Below are 18,117 nucleotides of genomic sequence, written 5' to 3'. Positions count from 1 at the left end.
CAGGGGTAGAAGGAGAGTGAGAGAGGGAGCTGACCTAGCTGCCATGCGTCTCTGGCTGCTTGTTACAACCACAAAGAAAGACCATACCACCTCATCATGAAACCTTTCAGGTAATCATTAGTGTTGTTCACTCTGATACAATTCTCCTCTTTTGGGGCAGCGTGGGGACATGGAAGGCTGCACTTCTCTTTGAAGTTAAACAGGACTATGTGTCTTGCTCTGGCCAAGCAATGTAAGCAGAAAGTGTCACTGTCAGGCTGAAGCTTTTAGGAGAAGCAAGACACCAGTCAACACACTCCTTTCTCCAGCTTCAGTAAATACCTAAAACACGTAGCATTGGCTTGGTAATAGGCTTACTGGTGATGAAGAAATTAATATTGAAGGTTGGAAAGATGGCACTCCATGTTATGTAAGAAGTGAAAATGTTAAGAGTGTTGCCTGTGGCCACTCAAGAAGTGTGTTATATACCTAGTGCCCTTGAGCTCTAAGGGAAGACATCAGGGAAACAGAATGCAACGCTGTGTGCCAGCTGCCTTTGGTAACATATTATGAAAGAGAGGCCCAAAGGAAAATCAGATGGTCTGTTTTGCAAGCAGCAATGAAAGAACTAACTGACTCCGTGTCTTCAACAGGTAAATGGTAAAGAAAGCTTTCATTAATAAATGATCTTCAATAAAGACACACACAAATACATACACGTGGCTGGGTGTGGAGGCTCACCCCTGTAATCCCAGCACTTTGGGAGGCTGAATCAGGTGGATTGCTTGAGTCCAAGAGTTCGAGACAAGCCTGGGCAATATAGTGAGACCACAACTCTACAAAAAAAAAAATTAATTAGCCAGGTATGGTGGCATGCCTGTGGTCTCAGCTACTTGAGAGGCTGAGGTAGAAGGATCTCTTGAGCCAGGGAGGTCAATGCTTCAGTGAGCCGTGCTCATGCCACTGCACGCCAGCCTGGGCAACAGAGTGAGATTCTGTCTCAAAAAGAGAAAAAAAATACACACACACACACACACACATGCACGCACACTATAAAAATCTTTCTCTCCATCCACCTCAGTCAAGAGCAAGTATTAAGTGCATTCATACGCTTGTACAACCATCACCATCATCCATCTGCAGAACTCTTCATCTTGTAAAACTGAAACTCTATCTATTAAACAATAATGGCCCATACCCCTTTCCCCACAGCCCCAGGAAACAATCATTCCATTTTTCTCTCTCTATAAATTTGACTATAGGTACTCACAAAGTGAAATCATGCAATATTTGTTTTTTTCTGACTGGCTTATTTCACTTATCATAATGCTCTCAAGATTCATCCATGTTGTAGCTTCAGTCAGAATTTTATTCCTTCTTAAGGTTGAATAATATCCCTGTCTATATCTATATCTATATATAGATATGTGTACATATATTTGTATATATATGTATGTATACATATATGTACATATATATGTATATATATACCACTTTTTGCTTCATCTGTCAATGGGCACTTGGGTTGTTTCTGCATTTTAGCTATTGTGAATAATGCTGCTATGAACATGGGTGAACAAATATCTCTTCCAGACCCTGCTTTCAATTCTTTTGGGTATACACCCAGAAGTGGAATTGCTGAATCATATGGTAATTCTATGTTTAATCTTTTTTTTTTTTTTGAGACAGAGTCTCGCTCTGTCCCCTAGGCTGGAGTACAATGGCACAATCTCAGCTCACTGCAACCTCCGCCTCCTGGGTTCAAGTGATTCTCCTGCCTCGGCCTCCTGAGTAGCTGGAATTACAGGCATGTGCCACCACACCCAGCTAATTTTCATATTTTTAGCAGAGACGGGGTTTCACTATGTTGGCCAGGCTGGTCTCAAATTCCAGACCTCAGGAGATCCGCCGACCTCAGCCTCCAAAAGTGCTGGGATCATAGACGTGAAGCACTGTGCCCAGCCTATGTTTAATCTTTTGAGGAACCTAATACTGTTTTCCACAGATGCTATACCATTTTACATTCTGATATGGTTTGGATCTGTGTCCCTGCCCAAATCTCATGTCCATTTTTAATCCCCAGTGTTGGATGTGGGGTCTGGTGGGAGGTGACTGGATCATGGGGATGAATTTCTCCCTTTGGTGCTGTTCTCATGATAGAGTTCTCACAAGATCTGGTTGTTTTAAAGTGTGTGGCACCTCCCCCTCTGCACCCATGCCCACCATGTAAGATGTGCCTGCTGCTCCTTTGCTTTCCACCATGATTGTAAGTTTTTTGAGGCCTCCCAGAAGCTGAGCAGAAGCCGCTATGCTTCCTGTAAAGCCTGTGGAAACATGAGCCAATTAAACCTCTTTTCCTTATAAATTACCCAGTTTTAGATATTTCTTTATAGCAATGTGAGAACAGACTAAAACACATTCCCACTGTCAGTGCATAAGAGTTTCCATTTCTCCACATCCTCACTAACACTTGTCATTTTCTGTTTTGTTTTGTTTATAGTAGCCATCCTAATGGGTGTAAGGTGGTATCTCATTGGGATTTTGGCTTGCATTTCTCTAATGATTAGGGATGCTGAGCATTTTTTCATATGCATATTAGGCATTTGTATATCTTGTTTGGAAAAAGGTCTATTCAAGTCCTTTGCCCATTTTTGAATTGGGTTGTTTGGTATTTTGTTGTTGAATTTTGGGAGTTATCTACATAGTCTGGATATTAATTCTTTATAAGATATATGATTTGAAAATATTTTCTCCCATCTGTGGGTTTTTACTTTGTTGATAGTGTGTTTAGGTGCACAACATTTTTAAATTTTCATAAAGCACAATTTGTTCATTTTTTTTCTTTTGTTGCCTATGCTTTGTTGTCATAGTCAAGAAATTATTGCCAAATCCAGTGCTGTGATGCTTCTGTCCTATTTTGATCTAAGAGTTTCATAGTTTAGGTCTTACATTTGAGTCATGGGTCTATTTGGAGTTAATTTTTTTTTTTTTTTTTTTTTTTTTGAGATGGAGTCTCACTCTGTCACCCAGGCTGGAGTGCAGTGGCGCAGTCTCGGCTCACTGCAACTTCTGCCTCCTGGGTTGAAGTGATTCTCCTGCCTCAGCCTCCTGAGTAGCTGGGATTACAGGCATGCGCCACCACACCTGGCTAATTTTTGTGTTTTTAGTAGAGACAGGGTTTCACCATGTTGGCCAGGCTGCTCTCAAACTCCTGATCTCATAATCCACCCGCCTCAGCCTCCCAAACTGCTGGGATTACAGGCATGAGCCACCACGCCCAGCCTCAACTTTTATTCTTTTACATGTGGATATTCAGTCTTCTCAGTATCATTTGTTGAAAACACTGCCCTTTCCCCATTGAATGGTCTTGGCAACCTTGTCAAATATCATTTGGCCATATATGCTAGGGTTTCTTTCTGGGCTCTCTATTCTATTGTATTAGTTTGTATGTCTGATCTTACGCCAGTAGCACACTGCTTTGTGTACTGTAACTTTGTAGCAAGTCTTGAAATCTGGATATCTGAGTCTTCAAGCTTAGTTCTTTTTCATGGTGGTTTTGGCTATTTGGAGTCTCTTGAGATTCCATATGAATTTTAAAATGGGTTTTTCTGTTTCTGCAAATAAATATCATTGGGATTTTGATAGATATTGCATTGAATCTATAAATCACTTTGGGTAGTATTGACATCTTAACAATATTAAGCCTTTCAATCCATAAACATGAGATGTCTTTCCATTTATTTAAGTCTCATTTAATGTCTTTCAGAAATGTTTTGCAAGGAGTCTTTCACTTCCTTGACTAAGTTAATTCCTAAGTGTGTTATTCTTTTTGGTGCTATTGTAACTGGAATTTTTAATTTTACTTTTCATATTGTTCATTGTTGCTGTATAGAAATGCAAATGGTTTTGTTTGTTGACTCTGTATTTTGCTACATTGGTGAATTTATTTATTAGTTCTAACAATATTCTGTGGAATCTTTAGGGTTTTTTTACATATAAAATCATATCATCCATTAACAGAGATAATTTTACTTATTCTTTTCAATTCAGATGACTTTCATTTGTTTTTCTTGACTTATTCCTCTGGCTAGAACTTCCAGTACTATGTCGAATAGAAGCAGCCAAAGTGGCCATTTTTGCCTTGTTCCTGACATAAAAGAAAATCTTTCACCATTAAGTATGATGTTTGCTGTGGGTTTTTCATCTATATCTTTTATTTTATTGCATTGTAGTTGTTTTCTTCTCTTCCTAGTTTGTTGAGTGTTTTATCATGAAAGAGTGCTGATTTCTGTCAAATGCTTTTTCTGCATCCAATGAGATGATCATATAGCTATTTTCCTTTATTCTGTCAATGTGATGTGTTACATTGATCAAGTCTCATATAATGAAACATCCTTGCTTTTCAGAAATAAATCCCACTTGGTCATGGTGTAAAATCATTTTAATATGTGGCAGGGTGCTGAGTGTGATGGCTCATTCCTTTAATCCACCACTTTGGGAGGCCAAGGCAGGCAGATTGCTTCAGCTCAGGAGTTCAAGACCAGCCTCGCCAACATGGTGAAACCCTGTCTCTACTAAAAATACAAATAAAAAAATAGTGATATGTATATATATACGTATATATATATATATATACGTATATATATTTGGTTTGCTAGTATTTTGTCAAAGCTTTTTGCATCAATGTTCACAAGGGATACTGATCTGTGGTTTTCTTTTCCTGTAGTGCCTTCACCTGGCTGTTATCAGGGTAAAGCTGGACTCACAGAATTAGGGAGTTTAGCCTTCTCCTCAGTTTTTTGGAAAAGTTTGAGAAGAATTGATGTTAGTTCTTTAAATGTTTCTTCACTGGTAGAATTCACCAGTGAACCATCAGGTCCAGAGCTTTTCTTTATCAAGAGATTTTTTATTACTGATTCAATCACCTTATTAGGTATACGTTTATTCAGATTTTCTATTTCTTCATGATTTAGTCTTGATAGGTTTTATGTTCCTAGGAATTTGTCCATTTTATCCAGGTTATATAATTTGTTGGTGTAAAATTGTTCATAAGCCTGGCATGGTAGTTCACGCCTGTAATCCCACCACTTTGGGAGGCCGAGGTGGGTGGATCACCAGAGGCCAGGAGCTCGAGACCAACCTGGCCAAGGTGGCAAAACCCAGTCTTACTAAAAATACAAAAACGAGCCAGGTGTGCTGGCATATGCCTGTAATCCCAGCTATTTGGAAGGCTGAGGCACAAGAATCGCTTGAACATGGGAGGCAGAGGTTGCAGTGAGCTGAGATCGCACTACTGCACTCCAGCCTGGGCAACAAAACAAGACCCTGTCTCAAAAAATAATAACAATAACTAATATATATCAAGCAGTAACTATAAGCCAGGCATTCCTTTAAAGGCTGTACGTTATTTCATTTAATTTTTATGAAAACCACATGTGAGGACTTTACTGCTCTTATCTGTAATTTACAGATAAGGAAACTGAGATTCTGATAGATGAAAATTTTTTGAAGGGTCAGATTCATTTAGACCTTTAACAACTTCACTCTCTGGATGTGGGGCACAATGAAAACAATGACGGGTGAAAACTTTCCCAGCTTAGAGATCTCTGTGGTCACGCCAAGGTGGCAGGGAGAATTAAGGGAAGGCCACCTTCTCTGAGAGGTCTTCACTAACATGCCTTTCTGGATTGGGGATCGCTCTCCTGTGTTTCCACAGCTCCCCAGGAAGCTCTCATGGGAGACTTTATCACCTTGCTCCTGAAGGGCCCCTGGGCTCCACCACCTGCAGCTTTAGAATTGGGTTCATCTGTCTTCTCTATCACTTCTCTATCACCGTATCCCCAGCACTTAGCCCAGGAACTAGTACACACTCAATGAATATTGTTGGAATTAATTCATAAAGGAATCTATAAAAGAGAAAAACTGTTCACCTCTCTCTCCCACCACTGTCTGTGCACTCCCAGCCAACAGTGTCTGGCACACAAAAGATGAGTTACATACAGGGGAACTCCAACCAGAGATAAAAACATACTCAGGTTTGTCTCCCCTAGTTGGAAGAAGGGCATCTGAGAGTGAAGAGGGACAGAGACGTCTGTGTTTCAGGATAGAGAATGGGGACAAGGGGTAAGAGAGAAGGCAGGAAAGAACAGATGACAGAAAACAAGTTATTAAAAAGATAGAAAGAACTAAAGAAAGAAAGGCTCTAGAGAGAATACTAACAATTTCTAACCCAGGTCCAAATAGATCTAGTTTAAACAACAAAGATAACCATCCCAGATATTTTTTTTTTTTTGAGATGGAGTCTAGCTCTATTGCCAGGCTGGAGTGCAGTGGTGTGATCTCGGCTCACTGCAACCTCCGCCTCCCAGGTTCAAGCGATTCTTCTGCCTCAGCCTCCTGAATGGCTGGGATTACAGGCATGTGCCCCCACACCCAGCTAACTTTTGTATTTTTAGTAGAGATGGGGTTTCACCAGGTTGGCCAGGATGGTCTTGACCTCCTGACCGTGGGATCTGCCCACCTCGGCCTCCCAAAGTGCTGGGATTATAGGCATGAGCCACTGCACCCCCGCCCCTCCCAAACAATTTCTAAGCAAACTTCTTCCCCTTCCTCTTTCCCTTCTTCTTCCCCTTCCTCTTTCCCTTCTTCCCCTTCCTCTTCTAATTCCTCTAAGGCCTAAGAACTTTAAACTTCATTTTCTAGCCAGTGAGAAGTAATTGACACTTAGAGTGGCGAAGAATTGGAAGGGCTTGTCATAATCCAATTTGCATTGTAGAGGAAACACAATATTATGCCTAATATTTAGCCATGGGTATGAACTGATGCCATCCCCATCCCATCTGTACCAATAACCCACTGGGGATGATTTGGCCACATGTCTCCTTCTGAATGAGCACCTGCAGATGGGAGCCCAGGAATGGTTAAGCCACTGCACAAGGAGAGTCACCATCATCACAACATGCCAGCCCATTCTTCCCTAAAGAGAGTGCCCAGTCACTAAGGTTAGAACGTACTAGATATAGATATTGGGTATATCTCCTTCTTCTTTGGGGCACCCCCCAAAAAATGGACGCTTTTCTCCTTTCGGGTCTTCAGGTTGAGGATACAAATTGATCAGTCCATGTGAGTGAGTTAGGAAGGGTTAGGATAAAATGTCTCCTTTCCCCTTGCCCTGTATGCCTCTGGCTATTTTAAGGGCTACCTGAAAGGGAAGTAGAGATGGCATGTTTCTCTATCAGGATTCCTGAGTCCTAACAGTCCAAGCACACACGCAGTTGAAGTACAGTCAACCAGAACAATACACATGCTTTCGAAATTTCCCATAGTGCTTCACCCCTGCAGGAAAGGAATTCACAGAAATACCAAGCCTTCAGTCAATATGATTTATTGTTTTCTCTTCTGCCATTAACATTCTAGCTACTGGGTAAGTTGTTCTCCATCCTTGGGATCTCATGGTTGGGAGGAGAGGTCTGGGTTCCCTCCCACAAAGCTCTCAACGATAGAATAGAAGCACAGCTGCCTCAGTTATCTCACGGCTGCTGCTGTAACCAACATGAGTTCCATATCCACTCCAATCAAAACCAGAAAAATCTCCACACTCCCGGGGACTGGCCTCTGGAAAGTATCCTCCTCCACCAATGCAGTGCTGGGAAACAAACAGAGGAAGAGGCAGTAATGAGAGATCAGCCAGTGAGGCCAATGCCATCTTAACAGCTGAATCCAGTGATTTCTTTGGTCCTCATCAGACTCTCCATTGACAGTGTTGATCTATCCTTTCCATAAAAACCTCTCTCTCTTCCTTAGCTCAAACCTATAATCCCAGCAGTTTGGGAGGCTGAAGAAGGTGGATCACTTGAGGCCAGGAGTTCGAGACCATCCTGGCCAACATGGTAAAACTCCATCTCCACAAAAAATACAAAAATTAGCTGGGTGCGGGCCAGGTGCAGTGGCTCACACCTGTAATCCCACCATTTTGGGAGGCCAAGGTGGGCGGATCACAAGGTCAGGAGATCGAGACCATCCTGGCTAACACAGTGAAGCCCCGTCTCTACTAAAAATACAAAAGAAAATTAGCCAGGTGTGGTGGCAGGTACCTGTAGTCCCAGCTACTCAGGAGGCTGAGGCAGGAGAATGACATCAACCTGGGAGGCAGAGCTTGCTGTGAGCTGAGATTGTGCCACTGCACTCCAGCCTGGGTGACAGAACGAGACTCCGTCTCAAAAAAAAAAAAAAAAAAAATTAGCAGGGCGGGATGGCAGGCAACTGTAGTCCAACTGCTCAGGAAGCTGAGGCAGGAGAATTGCTTGAACCTGGGAGGTGGAAGTTGCAATGAGCCTAGATCGCGTCATTGCACTGCAGCCTGGGCAACAGAGTAAGACGCTGTCTCAAAAGAAAAAAAAAAAAAACTCTCTTCTTTTAGCTTTAGTGACATTATTGTCTTGACTTCCTTTCAACTTTACTGAACATTCATGCTCAGAGCCCCTGCCTGTTCTCTTCTTTCATAAATCCTCTAAGTGCTGCTCCCTAGTGGAGGACCTATCTCCCTCTCCCTTATAAATCGCATGACTACTGTGGCCTCAATTACTAAAAATTCACTGATGGCCCCAAAATCTCCATCTCCTGTTGAGATGCTTCCTGTGCTGAAGACCTCAAAATCCAGCTTGGATCTCTACACAGGAACCTCAAGCTCCAAATGACCAAAACAGAGTTAAGTAAATCCCTCATTGACCCAGAACCTATTCATCATCCAGATGAGAACCATGTTATTCTAGACTTCCCTGCCCATCCTCTGTATTCAACTGGTGACATGGTTTGGACCTGGGTCCCCACAAAATCTCATGTTGAATTGTAATCCCCAGTGTTGGGGGTGGGGCCTTGTAGGAGGTGATTGGATCGTGGGGGTGGTTTCACATGAATGATTTTACCACCAGCCCCTTGATGCTGTCCTCATAATAGTGAGTGACTTCTCATGAGATCTGGACATTTAAAAGTGTGTAGCACCAGCCGGGCATGGAGGTTCATGCCTGTAATCCTAGCACTATGGGAGGCTGAGGCAGGCAGATCACTTGAGGTCAGGAGTTCGAGACCAGCCTGACCAACATGGAGAAACCCCATCTCTACTAAAACTACAAAATTAGCCCAGTGTGGTGGCTCATGCCTGTAAACCCAGCTACTTGGGAGGCTGAGGCAGGAGAATCACTTGAATCTGGGAGGCAGAGGTGGCGGTGAGCCTAGATCGTGCCATTGCACTTCAGCCTGGGCAACAAGAGTAAAACTCTGTCTCAAAAAAAAAAAAAAAAACAGTGTGTAGCACCTCCCCTGCTCTCGCTCCTGCTCCTGCCATGGGAGAAACCTCACTCCATCTTTGCCTTCTGCCATGATTGGAAGCTTCCTGAGGCTTCCCTAGAAGCAGAAGCCACTATACATACAGTACAGCCTGCAGAACCATGAGCCAATTAAACCTCATTTCTTTATAAATTTCCCAGTCTCAGATATTTCTTTTTCTTTCCTTTTTTTTTTTTTTTTTTTTTGAGACAGGGTCTCGCTCTGTCACCCAGGCTGGAGTGGAGTGCAGTGGTATGATCTTGGCTCACTGCAACCTCCACCTCCCAGGCTTAAGCAGATCCTCCCACCTCAGCCTCCCAAGTAGCTGAGAACACAGGCATGCGCCAGCACACTCGGCTAATTTTTGTATTTTTTGTAGAGACAAGGCTTCCTCACGTTTCCCAGGCTGGTCTCAAACTCCTGAACTCAAAAGATCCACCTGCCTTGCCTCCCAAAGTACTGGGATTACAGGTGTGAGCCACCATGTCTGGCCAATATTTCTTTATAGCAGTGAGAGAATGGATTAATACAACTGGTATTCCATTTCAAATCTTTGGAATTTATCAATCCCACCATTCAGGATTCCTGAGCCTTAACATTTCAACCACACAAGGGATGGCCAGAGTGAAGTTTCTAGAAGATGATGTCCAGGACTGTCCCAGCAACTCCCCAGTGCAGTGTGTATCTAGGCAAACCATGGCTAGGGTTGGGGAGGCCCAGGTTTTCTCTGAAATATAAACCTCAGATGAAGGAAAACACCTGTGTTTCTCAAGGACTCTCAGCTCTAAAGACTTCTACAGAATGTTTCAGCACACAAGCCTCACCCCAGCTCCAAGCGATTGAGTGTTTTCTCACAAAGGTTGAGCACCAAGCAATGGTTCTTTTGAAGCCTCACCCCTTGATTTTGGTCCTCAAAGGGACAGGATGTGTATCCCTGGACAAAGGGTCCCACAGCACTGGCCCTTGGAGCCCAGCAATGAGCAAGAGAAGGTCACACTCCCACACACATACACACACACCCCAGTTGCACCACAATCAACACATACACACATACCAACACACACTGACAAACTCAACCTTACTCACAGGTCCCTGTGGTCCCCACAGAGACTCACGTGCTCAGTGTTACATCCGGTGACCTTCATTCCAGCACACAAGGCGTTGGCTGCTCTCTCGTTATTAAATACCCTGAACTGAACAAATCCCGCAGTGAATTCCCCTGAAAACAAGAGGCAGAAAACAGCATTCAAGGAAGATGCTAGAAATCGCTTCCGTTAGGCCAGCCCCGAGATTCTCGATGCCAAAGCTAAGGCTACAGCCCAACACTCCAGCTGTACTGGTGGAGCCCAGCACCCCTGTGGCCAATGGCTGGTACATCCTGGCCTCAAGCTTAGCTAAGAGGGACCTTTTCCCAACCCCAGAGATGAAGAGCTGGTCCTCAGAGAGGGCTCCTCATCTGCTAGATGCTTGTGAAGAGAAATTCAACTCTGCAGGAAGATCACCACTGAACATTTCCAAAGACTGAGTTGCAGAAATTAACAGATGTATTCACTCTGTTCCTGTTTACATTTTTCTTTTCTCCTTTATTTTAAAATTTCAACTACCAAATGTAAATAATAACAGCTTTGAGTTCTATAATATATGCTCAGCCTCTGCGGAGCATGCTATGCTACCAACTTTGGCTTCACACAAAATAAACTCACAATAGAAAAAAAAAGTTCCACCATTTTTTGGCTGTTCTGTGCACATGGACCTGGCCTGGTCCTAACAAGCTCCTGCAGGGCTGAGAGTGGGTTGTTAGGAGTAAAGAGTCTGGAGTCTGCAGCCTGGCCGGGCGCAGTGGCTCACACCTGTAATCCCAACACTTTGGGAGGCCAAAGCGGGCAGATCGCCAAAGGTCAGGAGTTGGAGACCAGCCTGGCCAACATGGTGAAATGCTGTCTCTACTAAAAATACCAAAATTAGCCGGGCATGGTGGTGGGCACCTGTAATCCCAGCTACTTGAGCGGCTGAGACAGGAGAATCATTTGAACCTGGGAGGCACAAGTTGCAGTGAGCTGAGACTGCACCATTGCACTCCAGCCTGGGCAACAAGAGCAAAACTCCATCTCAAAAGTAAAAAAAAGTCTGGAGCCAAATTTCCTCACCCCAATTACTGACTCTTCCACATATGCCTTGTGATCTTCGCAAGTTTCTAAACCTCTCAGTGCTTCAGTTTCCTAAAATGAGGTTAATAAAGTTCAGATCTCAAAGGCAGCCATGCAAATCAAGTGGGGCAATATAGGGAACATTACAGAAGAGAACCAAGCTTCAGTCCGATGCATAACTGTTACCTAGCATAGTTGAATGTATTCCCTTTCCCACTAAGAGTTCAGAGGATCATTAAAGACTCACGCTGGCCATAGGGTGAGTAATAAGATGCTGTTTTCTGGGCATCGCCAAAATCATAGACCAAAGGGATCGCCGGGCCATTGTCAGTAATACACTGTCCTGCTCCATATTTCACTGGGAATTTCTACAAATAACAAAAAAAAGTCATGAAGTAAAGACGCTAGATTTGCCATTACCAGCATCTCCTGGGATGCTGCCATTCATAGAGGGGAAACAATGCTTTCTCAGTAACTGAGATTACTTCAAAACCAGTCAAAATAAGAATCTTTCCCTGGCATTGCTGCCAGTTACTCAGGAGTGTGCTTCTGTGGCAGCCTAGACCACTTCATTCTCTCTCTCCTTCTCCCCGACCGATCCACACTCTTCCTGCCCCAGCTGTCCTCTCCCATGGGTCTTTCTTTTTTTATTATTACTATTATACTCTAAATTTTAGGGTACATGTGCACAATGTGCAGGTTTGCTACATAGGTATACATCGGCCATGTTGGTTTGCTGCACCCATTAACTCGTCATTTACATTAGGTATTTCTCCTAATGCTATCCCTCCCCCGGCCCCCCCACCCCTCCCATAGGTCTTTTCTCTTGCCTGGCTCAGAATTCCTAAGAGAAGCAACAGAAGCCATCAGCAAATCTGGGTTAGAAGAACATGGGAGAGAGGCCCATTAAAAAATGACTCCTGCCCAACCTCTAACACTTGCTTCTCTGTACAGCCATGAAAACCAGTCCCAGCCAGCAGCCCTCTGTACCTGGTAGATGCCAAACAGATTATGTCCCAGTGTCTGGAGGAAGCCAGTGTCTGTGCGGTACCTCAGCATGGAGCTGTTTCTCCAATGCTGCATAGGGGACTTGTTGGGCACGTGCCAGATGCCCAGGTCCTTGGCCTGGATGTCGTAGTAGCCAGGGTTCTGGAAAGCAACAGACACTGAGCCTGACTGGGCCAGGAAGTCCCAGGAGACAGAAGGTCCACACATGCAACCTCAGCTGGACTGAGAGCTCTGGACTCCAGGTGAGCAAATGGCCAACCATACTCAGACACCCCACACCCAGCAGATGATCCCACCACACCCAGGGCCCTAACAGCCTTGTTAGGAGAAGTTGTGATTCAAAGTGTAAGTTGGCTGGGTGTGGTGGCTTATGCCTATAATCCCAGCACTTTGGGAGACCAAGGCGGGCAGATCACTTGAGGTCAGGAGTTCGAGACGAGCCTGGCCAACATGGTGAAACCCCATCTCTACTAAAAGTACAAAAGTTAGCCCACTGTGGTAGTGGGTGCTTGTAATCCCAGCTACTTTTGAGGCAGGGTATCACTTGAACCCAGGAGGCAGTGGTTGCTATGAGCCAAGATCACACCACTGCACTCCAACCTGGGCAACACAGTGAAGACTCCGTCTCAAGAAAAAAAAAAAAAAAGGCGCAAGTGTTTCTCTCTTCTTCTCCAGCCCTTCCCTACATCCCCACCTTCCAGCCCTCCCTCCTGCAGGCTTGTGGCCAGCCACACTCCACTCCTCACCCTCACCCGAGTGGGTGGGAAGTGGCACCAACCTTGTAGTCATCGCTCGTGGCCGCCTCTGCAGATCCAAAGGTGTTATAGTTGGCCCAGTTGCCGTCCCCCTCTGGGTAGTCTGCTTTGCTGCCCTGCTGACTGGACCAGCGATCGCCCACCGTGCACTTCCCATGCATGTCATTCTCATGCACGCTGGCCACCAGGGTCCAGCCGCCACCCCCAGAGGTCATGTCACAGAAGGTCTGGTAGATAACACCATTCTCAGTGCGGAGAAAATACAGGCCATCTGTAGAGAGAACCAGCCCAGAGCCTCCCTGTCTGAGAGCTGAGGGTTCATCTCAGCCCCATGACAAGAAAGGCCCTAGGAACCAGAGACATGGCCTAAAGGCTCCTGTCCTGAGTCACATCACTAAGTGCTCCCAGGGGTACTGGGGCCTCCCTGAGTTCAGAAGATCATGTTCCTGTAACTGAGGCAGAACATAGAATTGTATAAAATCCCAGTGACATTTTTCATAAAGTTAAACAATGAATTATCCTATGACCCAGCAATTCCACTGCAGGTCTATCCCCAAAAGAATTGAAAACAGGGCCTCAAGCTGATGCTTTTAAACCAGTGTTCATTGCAGCATTAGTCACAAGAGCCAAATAGAAGAAACAATTCAAATATTCACCAACAGGTGAATGAATAAACAAAACATGGTGTGTGTGCATATATGTATCTGCAGTGGATAAAAGGGAATGAAATATCCATGCTACAGCATGGACAAACCCTCAAAACACTGTGCTAAGTGAAATAAGCCAGACACCAAAGGACAAATACCATATGACTCCAATTACATGAGGTAACTACACTAGGCGAATTCATGGAGACAGAAAGTAGAATGCAGCTACCAGAGACTGAGGGAAGAGAGTTATTGCTTAATAACTCCATGTTATTTTTTGTTTTGGTTTGGTTTTGTTTTGTTTTGTTTTGAGTCTCACTCTGTTGCCCAGGCTGGAGTGAAGTGGCACTATCTTGGCCCACTGCAACCTCTGCCTCCTGAGTTCAAGCGATCCTCCCACCTCAGCCTCCCAAGTAGCTGGAATTACAAACATGTACTCCACACCCAATTGATCTTTGTATTTTAGTGGAGCCAGGGCCCCACCATGTTGGCCAAGCTGGTTTCAAACTCCTGGCCTCAACTGATCCACCCCTCTCAGCCTCCTAAAGTGCTGGGATTACAGGCCTGAGCCACCGCACCCGGCCCCTCCATGTTATTAAGTACAGAGTTTCTGTTTGGGGCACTGAAAAAGTTCTGCATATGGATAGCTGTGATGGTTGCACAACCTTGAAGGTAATTAATGCCACTGAATTGCACACTTAATGTTGCTTAAAATGGCAAATCTTATGTAAATTATAATATACATATACTTTACCATAATTTTTTAACTAAAAGACAAAAAGACTCCCAGAAGACACAATCCTGATACCCTGACTGAGCTCTGTTTGAATGTTTCATCACTCACCAAATGCACTAGGACATTCATCTTTGATTTCCTTGCAGCTTCTGGGCAGAGATGGAGACGAAGAACAGGTCCATTCCTTGAAGTAAGTATTAGCCTCATCTAGGGAATACACAGGGTTTATTCTCATTCCCGGTTTGACACAAAACCTACCCTCTCCTATCACCAGTCCCACACTCATTCCACCACTGTAGCAGAACCTCGCTGCCCGGGTGGTAAGGCCTGAGACAGCCAGTGTCATATCCACTCAGCCCATCAGTGTCACATCCACTCAGCCCATCGGCATCATATCCACTCAGCCCATCCGACCTGACAGCGAGCACAGGCTTAAAGTCTGCCTCCCGCCACAAGACCTGTCCTTGTGCTGGGTCCTGCCCTAAGCACTGAGTAATCAAAGACATTAAAGTTCCCCAGCAAGAGCTTGCCTCTAGAGGGAATTGCTAACAAGTCAACAGAAAATTGTATTGACAAGAATAAATGGTAGAAGAAAGGCAAACTCAAGAGAACAAAAGAAAGACTCTGAGGTAACAGTGGAAAATGGAAAGGCCAGAGAGCGAGCAGGGCAGTTGCCTGGGAGAAGAAGGCAAGAGGGGTTGTCTCATGTCTTAGTCACAGAAGACCTTCCAGTCCAGGTGACATCTTAGCTTATTCTGAGAGAAAAAACACGATTTATCAGTAGGAAGACAATCCAAGGCAGAGAAAACAGCATATCCAAAGGCCTAGAGAAAAAAAAAATACAGCGTAGTCCAGCTGTAGAACTACAAGCTGCTTAATATGGCTGAAACATGGGGTGTGAAGTAGGGAGTGGTGAGACTAATCTCTACTCCAAAAAGTCTGCAAACTATTCGAACAGTCTAGGGGAAAGCTTTGAGGTCAGAGGTGACTGACCTCAGTTTCCTCATACCTAAAACACAGTTAATAAACAGTGCTTTTGCAAAGATGAAGTAAGAAGATATTTCGAAACAGCCTTTTCTTTAAAAAAAAAATTTTTTTAGACAGTGAAGAAAAATACAAATTTTTAAATGTCATTGTTATTCTTGTTGTAGAGAGGAAAACTGTGGAGAGAACATTCTCCAGGCACAAAGCAGACCATGTAGTTCCCATGGAAATCCCATAGCCAAGGCCACAGGAGTGGGCAGTGGCTGGAAGGTGACACAGTTCTTGCCACAGCCCCCTCAGGGCCACACAAAAGCACAGAGCCTGGACCCAGGACATGCCTCAAGCAACACCCTCACTGCCACAGGCCAGATTCCGCCAGAGACCAGAAATCGGCACTCAGTCTACATGCAAACCAGCCTCTGTGCATCTCAAAGACATGCTCTGTGTCCTGGGAGAGACCAGGATCCCGGAAGTCATCCAGCTGAAGGAACTGCTGTCCCTAGCAGCGTGACTCACCTGTACTCCACCCTCTGGTGGTCGCTATGAGAAACAGCAGGAAGCTGAGTTGGTTCATTGTAATCTAAAGAAAGCAAGATGAAGGTCACCATCTTGGCCATCATTTTTCTCTACATCCCTGCCCCACCCCTGTCCAGTCCTACAAAGACTCCAAAACCCCTTGCCTTTTGTTTAAACTTCACACATCTCTGAGACCAAAAGCAGACCTAAGCTGAAAACAGGGTTCCCCCAACTCACAGACCTTGTCTGAGTCTCAGCTGCACTTTCCTTGGGTACAGAGAGCTCCTTCACTCCCTCCCTCCACTGCGCCCTGGAGCTCAACAGAGTGCAGCTTTCTCCAAAAACGCTCCTGATGTGGAATGAGGTGCTGAAAGCTTTATGGAGGAAGCCCAGTGGGGCCAACCCAGGTTTCCAGCCTCACCCTCCCCTGGCACAATGCCCAGTGCAGGGGAGGCTTCTGGTTATCTCAGGGGAGGTTATTTATACAGTGGAATTAACAGGTTCTAAAGAAAAAACCAATCCTAAGAATCACCTGCTAGCGTTGTTCCCGGATCTGGGGGTTTCATGGACCTGTGTCAAGTAGGAAGTAGACGAAGAGACTAACAAGAGTTGGTGCTGGTTTTGGGTTTTTGTGCCTTTCTTTCTTGCAAAATAAAAACTTTCTCTAAATTAAGCATCTGTTGGCTTGGCACGTTGGCTCAAATCCCAATACTTTGGGAGGCCAAGGCAGAAGGATCACTTGAACTCAGGAGTTTGAGACCAGCCTGGGCAACATAGGGCAACCTCTTCTCTACTAAAAATAAAAATAAAAAAATTAGCATGGCATGGTGGTACTTGCCTGTAGTTTCAGGTGGGGCTGAGGCAAGGCAAAAGGGTAACTTAAGTCCCAGAGATAGAGGATTCAGTGAAATATGACCGTGCCACTGTACTTCAGCTTAGGTATCTCAAAATAAATAAATAAATGAAATTAATCATTGGCCATAATTATCAATTCATAGAAATAGAAAAAGGAAATTTTAACAAAATGGGAAAGTGATCATTTCTGAATAAATTGGTAAAAAGGAATGGAGGGGAAAGAGATACAAAACACACAAAAAACGAATAAAAAAGTTTTTAAAAATATATAAATCTTTAGTTTGAATAATTTAGTTTCACACAAAGACTCACTACTCTGTCTTTAATTTTGTCATTTTGCCACAAACGAGGGAAAATTTGCTACAGACTTCATTTGAAACTGAATCAATACGAAACCTCTCTGATGCTTCGAACCTCCTGTCTTATTCCTGCTCCTATGTCATGAAGTTCTCAAATGCTACCCTGCAGCTATAATAGAATTACTCAGTTCTTCACCAGTGATATCATACATCTAATACATAATGTCATTATAGCATTAATAATACTGCAACCTTTTCTTACAAAGATTGTGAATATCTTTTTTGTTAAGCTAATATTTCCTATTTGTTGGTTCAAAGTACTGATTTGCAAAAAATACTCACATATTGATAGAAGAAAATAAAATAGCACCCAAGAAGAAAAACTACAAAAAAAGTTATACTTTTGTAAATTTAAAATCTATTAGAAGCTATTTGCTCTGTGTATCTGGAAAATAATTAATTAAATAAAATTAAATCTATTAGAAACTAAATTTACTCATCAGTATAGGTAACAAAATGAACATACTCAGCTTTCATATTTACAAACAACAACCTCTTAGAAATAGAGGTCTCAGCCAGGCGCTGTGGCTTACGCCTGTAATCCCAGCACTTTGAGGGGACGAGGGTGGCCAATCACTTGAGGTCAGGAGTTCAAGACCAGCCTGATCAACACGGTGAAACCGTGTCTCTACTAAAAATATAAAATTAGCTGGGCACGGTGGCAGGCACCTGTAATCCAAGCTACTCGGGAGGCTGAGGCAGGAGAATTGCTTGAACCCGGGAGGCAGAGGTTGCAGTGAGCTGAGATCGCACCATTGCACTCCAGCCTGGGCAACAAGAGTGAAATTCCATCTCAAAAAAAAAAAA

The 18,117-nt window shown here is 44.0% G+C and overlaps 1 protein-coding gene across 2 annotated transcripts; it reads right to left on the bottom strand.

Moving 5' to 3' along the window:
* Window positions 1–7,155: 7,155 nt before the first annotated feature.
* Window positions 7,156–17,438, bottom strand: ITLN1 (intelectin 1). 2 transcript variants are annotated; one of them, XM_063598826.1, is made up of 8 exons: window positions 16,338–17,438; window positions 16,097–16,160; window positions 14,705–14,803; window positions 13,237–13,484; window positions 12,441–12,599; window positions 11,698–11,818; window positions 10,419–10,522; window positions 7,156–7,624 (listed from the first exon to the last, which is right to left on the bottom strand). In XM_063598826.1, exons 2-8 carry the CDS (start codon window positions 16,152–16,154, stop codon window positions 7,472–7,474), a joined length of 942 nt encoding a protein of 313 aa, XP_063454896.1. In that variant the 5' UTR covers window positions 16,155–16,160; window positions 16,338–17,438; the 3' UTR covers window positions 7,156–7,471. The 2 variants fall into 2 exon arrangements, with proteins under 2 accessions (XP_063454896.1, XP_054968526.2); XM_055112551.2 differs by having other exon boundaries at window positions 16,097–17,438.
* Window positions 17,439–18,117: the final 679 nt, after the last annotated feature.

The sequence above is a fragment of the Pan paniscus genome, chromosome 1 (genome assembly GCF_029289425.2).
Source record: "Pan paniscus chromosome 1, NHGRI_mPanPan1-v2.0_pri, whole genome shotgun sequence".
Taxonomy (NCBI): Eukaryota; Metazoa; Chordata; class Mammalia; order Primates; family Hominidae; genus Pan; species Pan paniscus.
Note: the sequence above shows the minus strand (reverse complement) of the source record. Positions and strands in the feature narration are given on the sequence as shown.

Bases quoted from the DNA above. Each gene is read 5' to 3' on its own strand.
- ITLN1 (XM_055112551.2), bottom strand. From the start codon at position 16,154: ATGAACCAACTCAGCTTCCTGCTGTTTCTCATAGCGACCACCAGAGGG. The intron at 14,804-16,096 runs GTGAGTCACGCT...TGTATTCCCTAG, and splicing joins CACCAGAGGGTGGAGTACAG to ATGAGGCTAATACTTACTTC. The intron at 7,625-10,418 runs GTGAGTCTCTGT...TTTGTTTCCCAG, and splicing joins CCGGATGTAACACTGAGCAC to CACTGCATTGGTGGAGGAGG.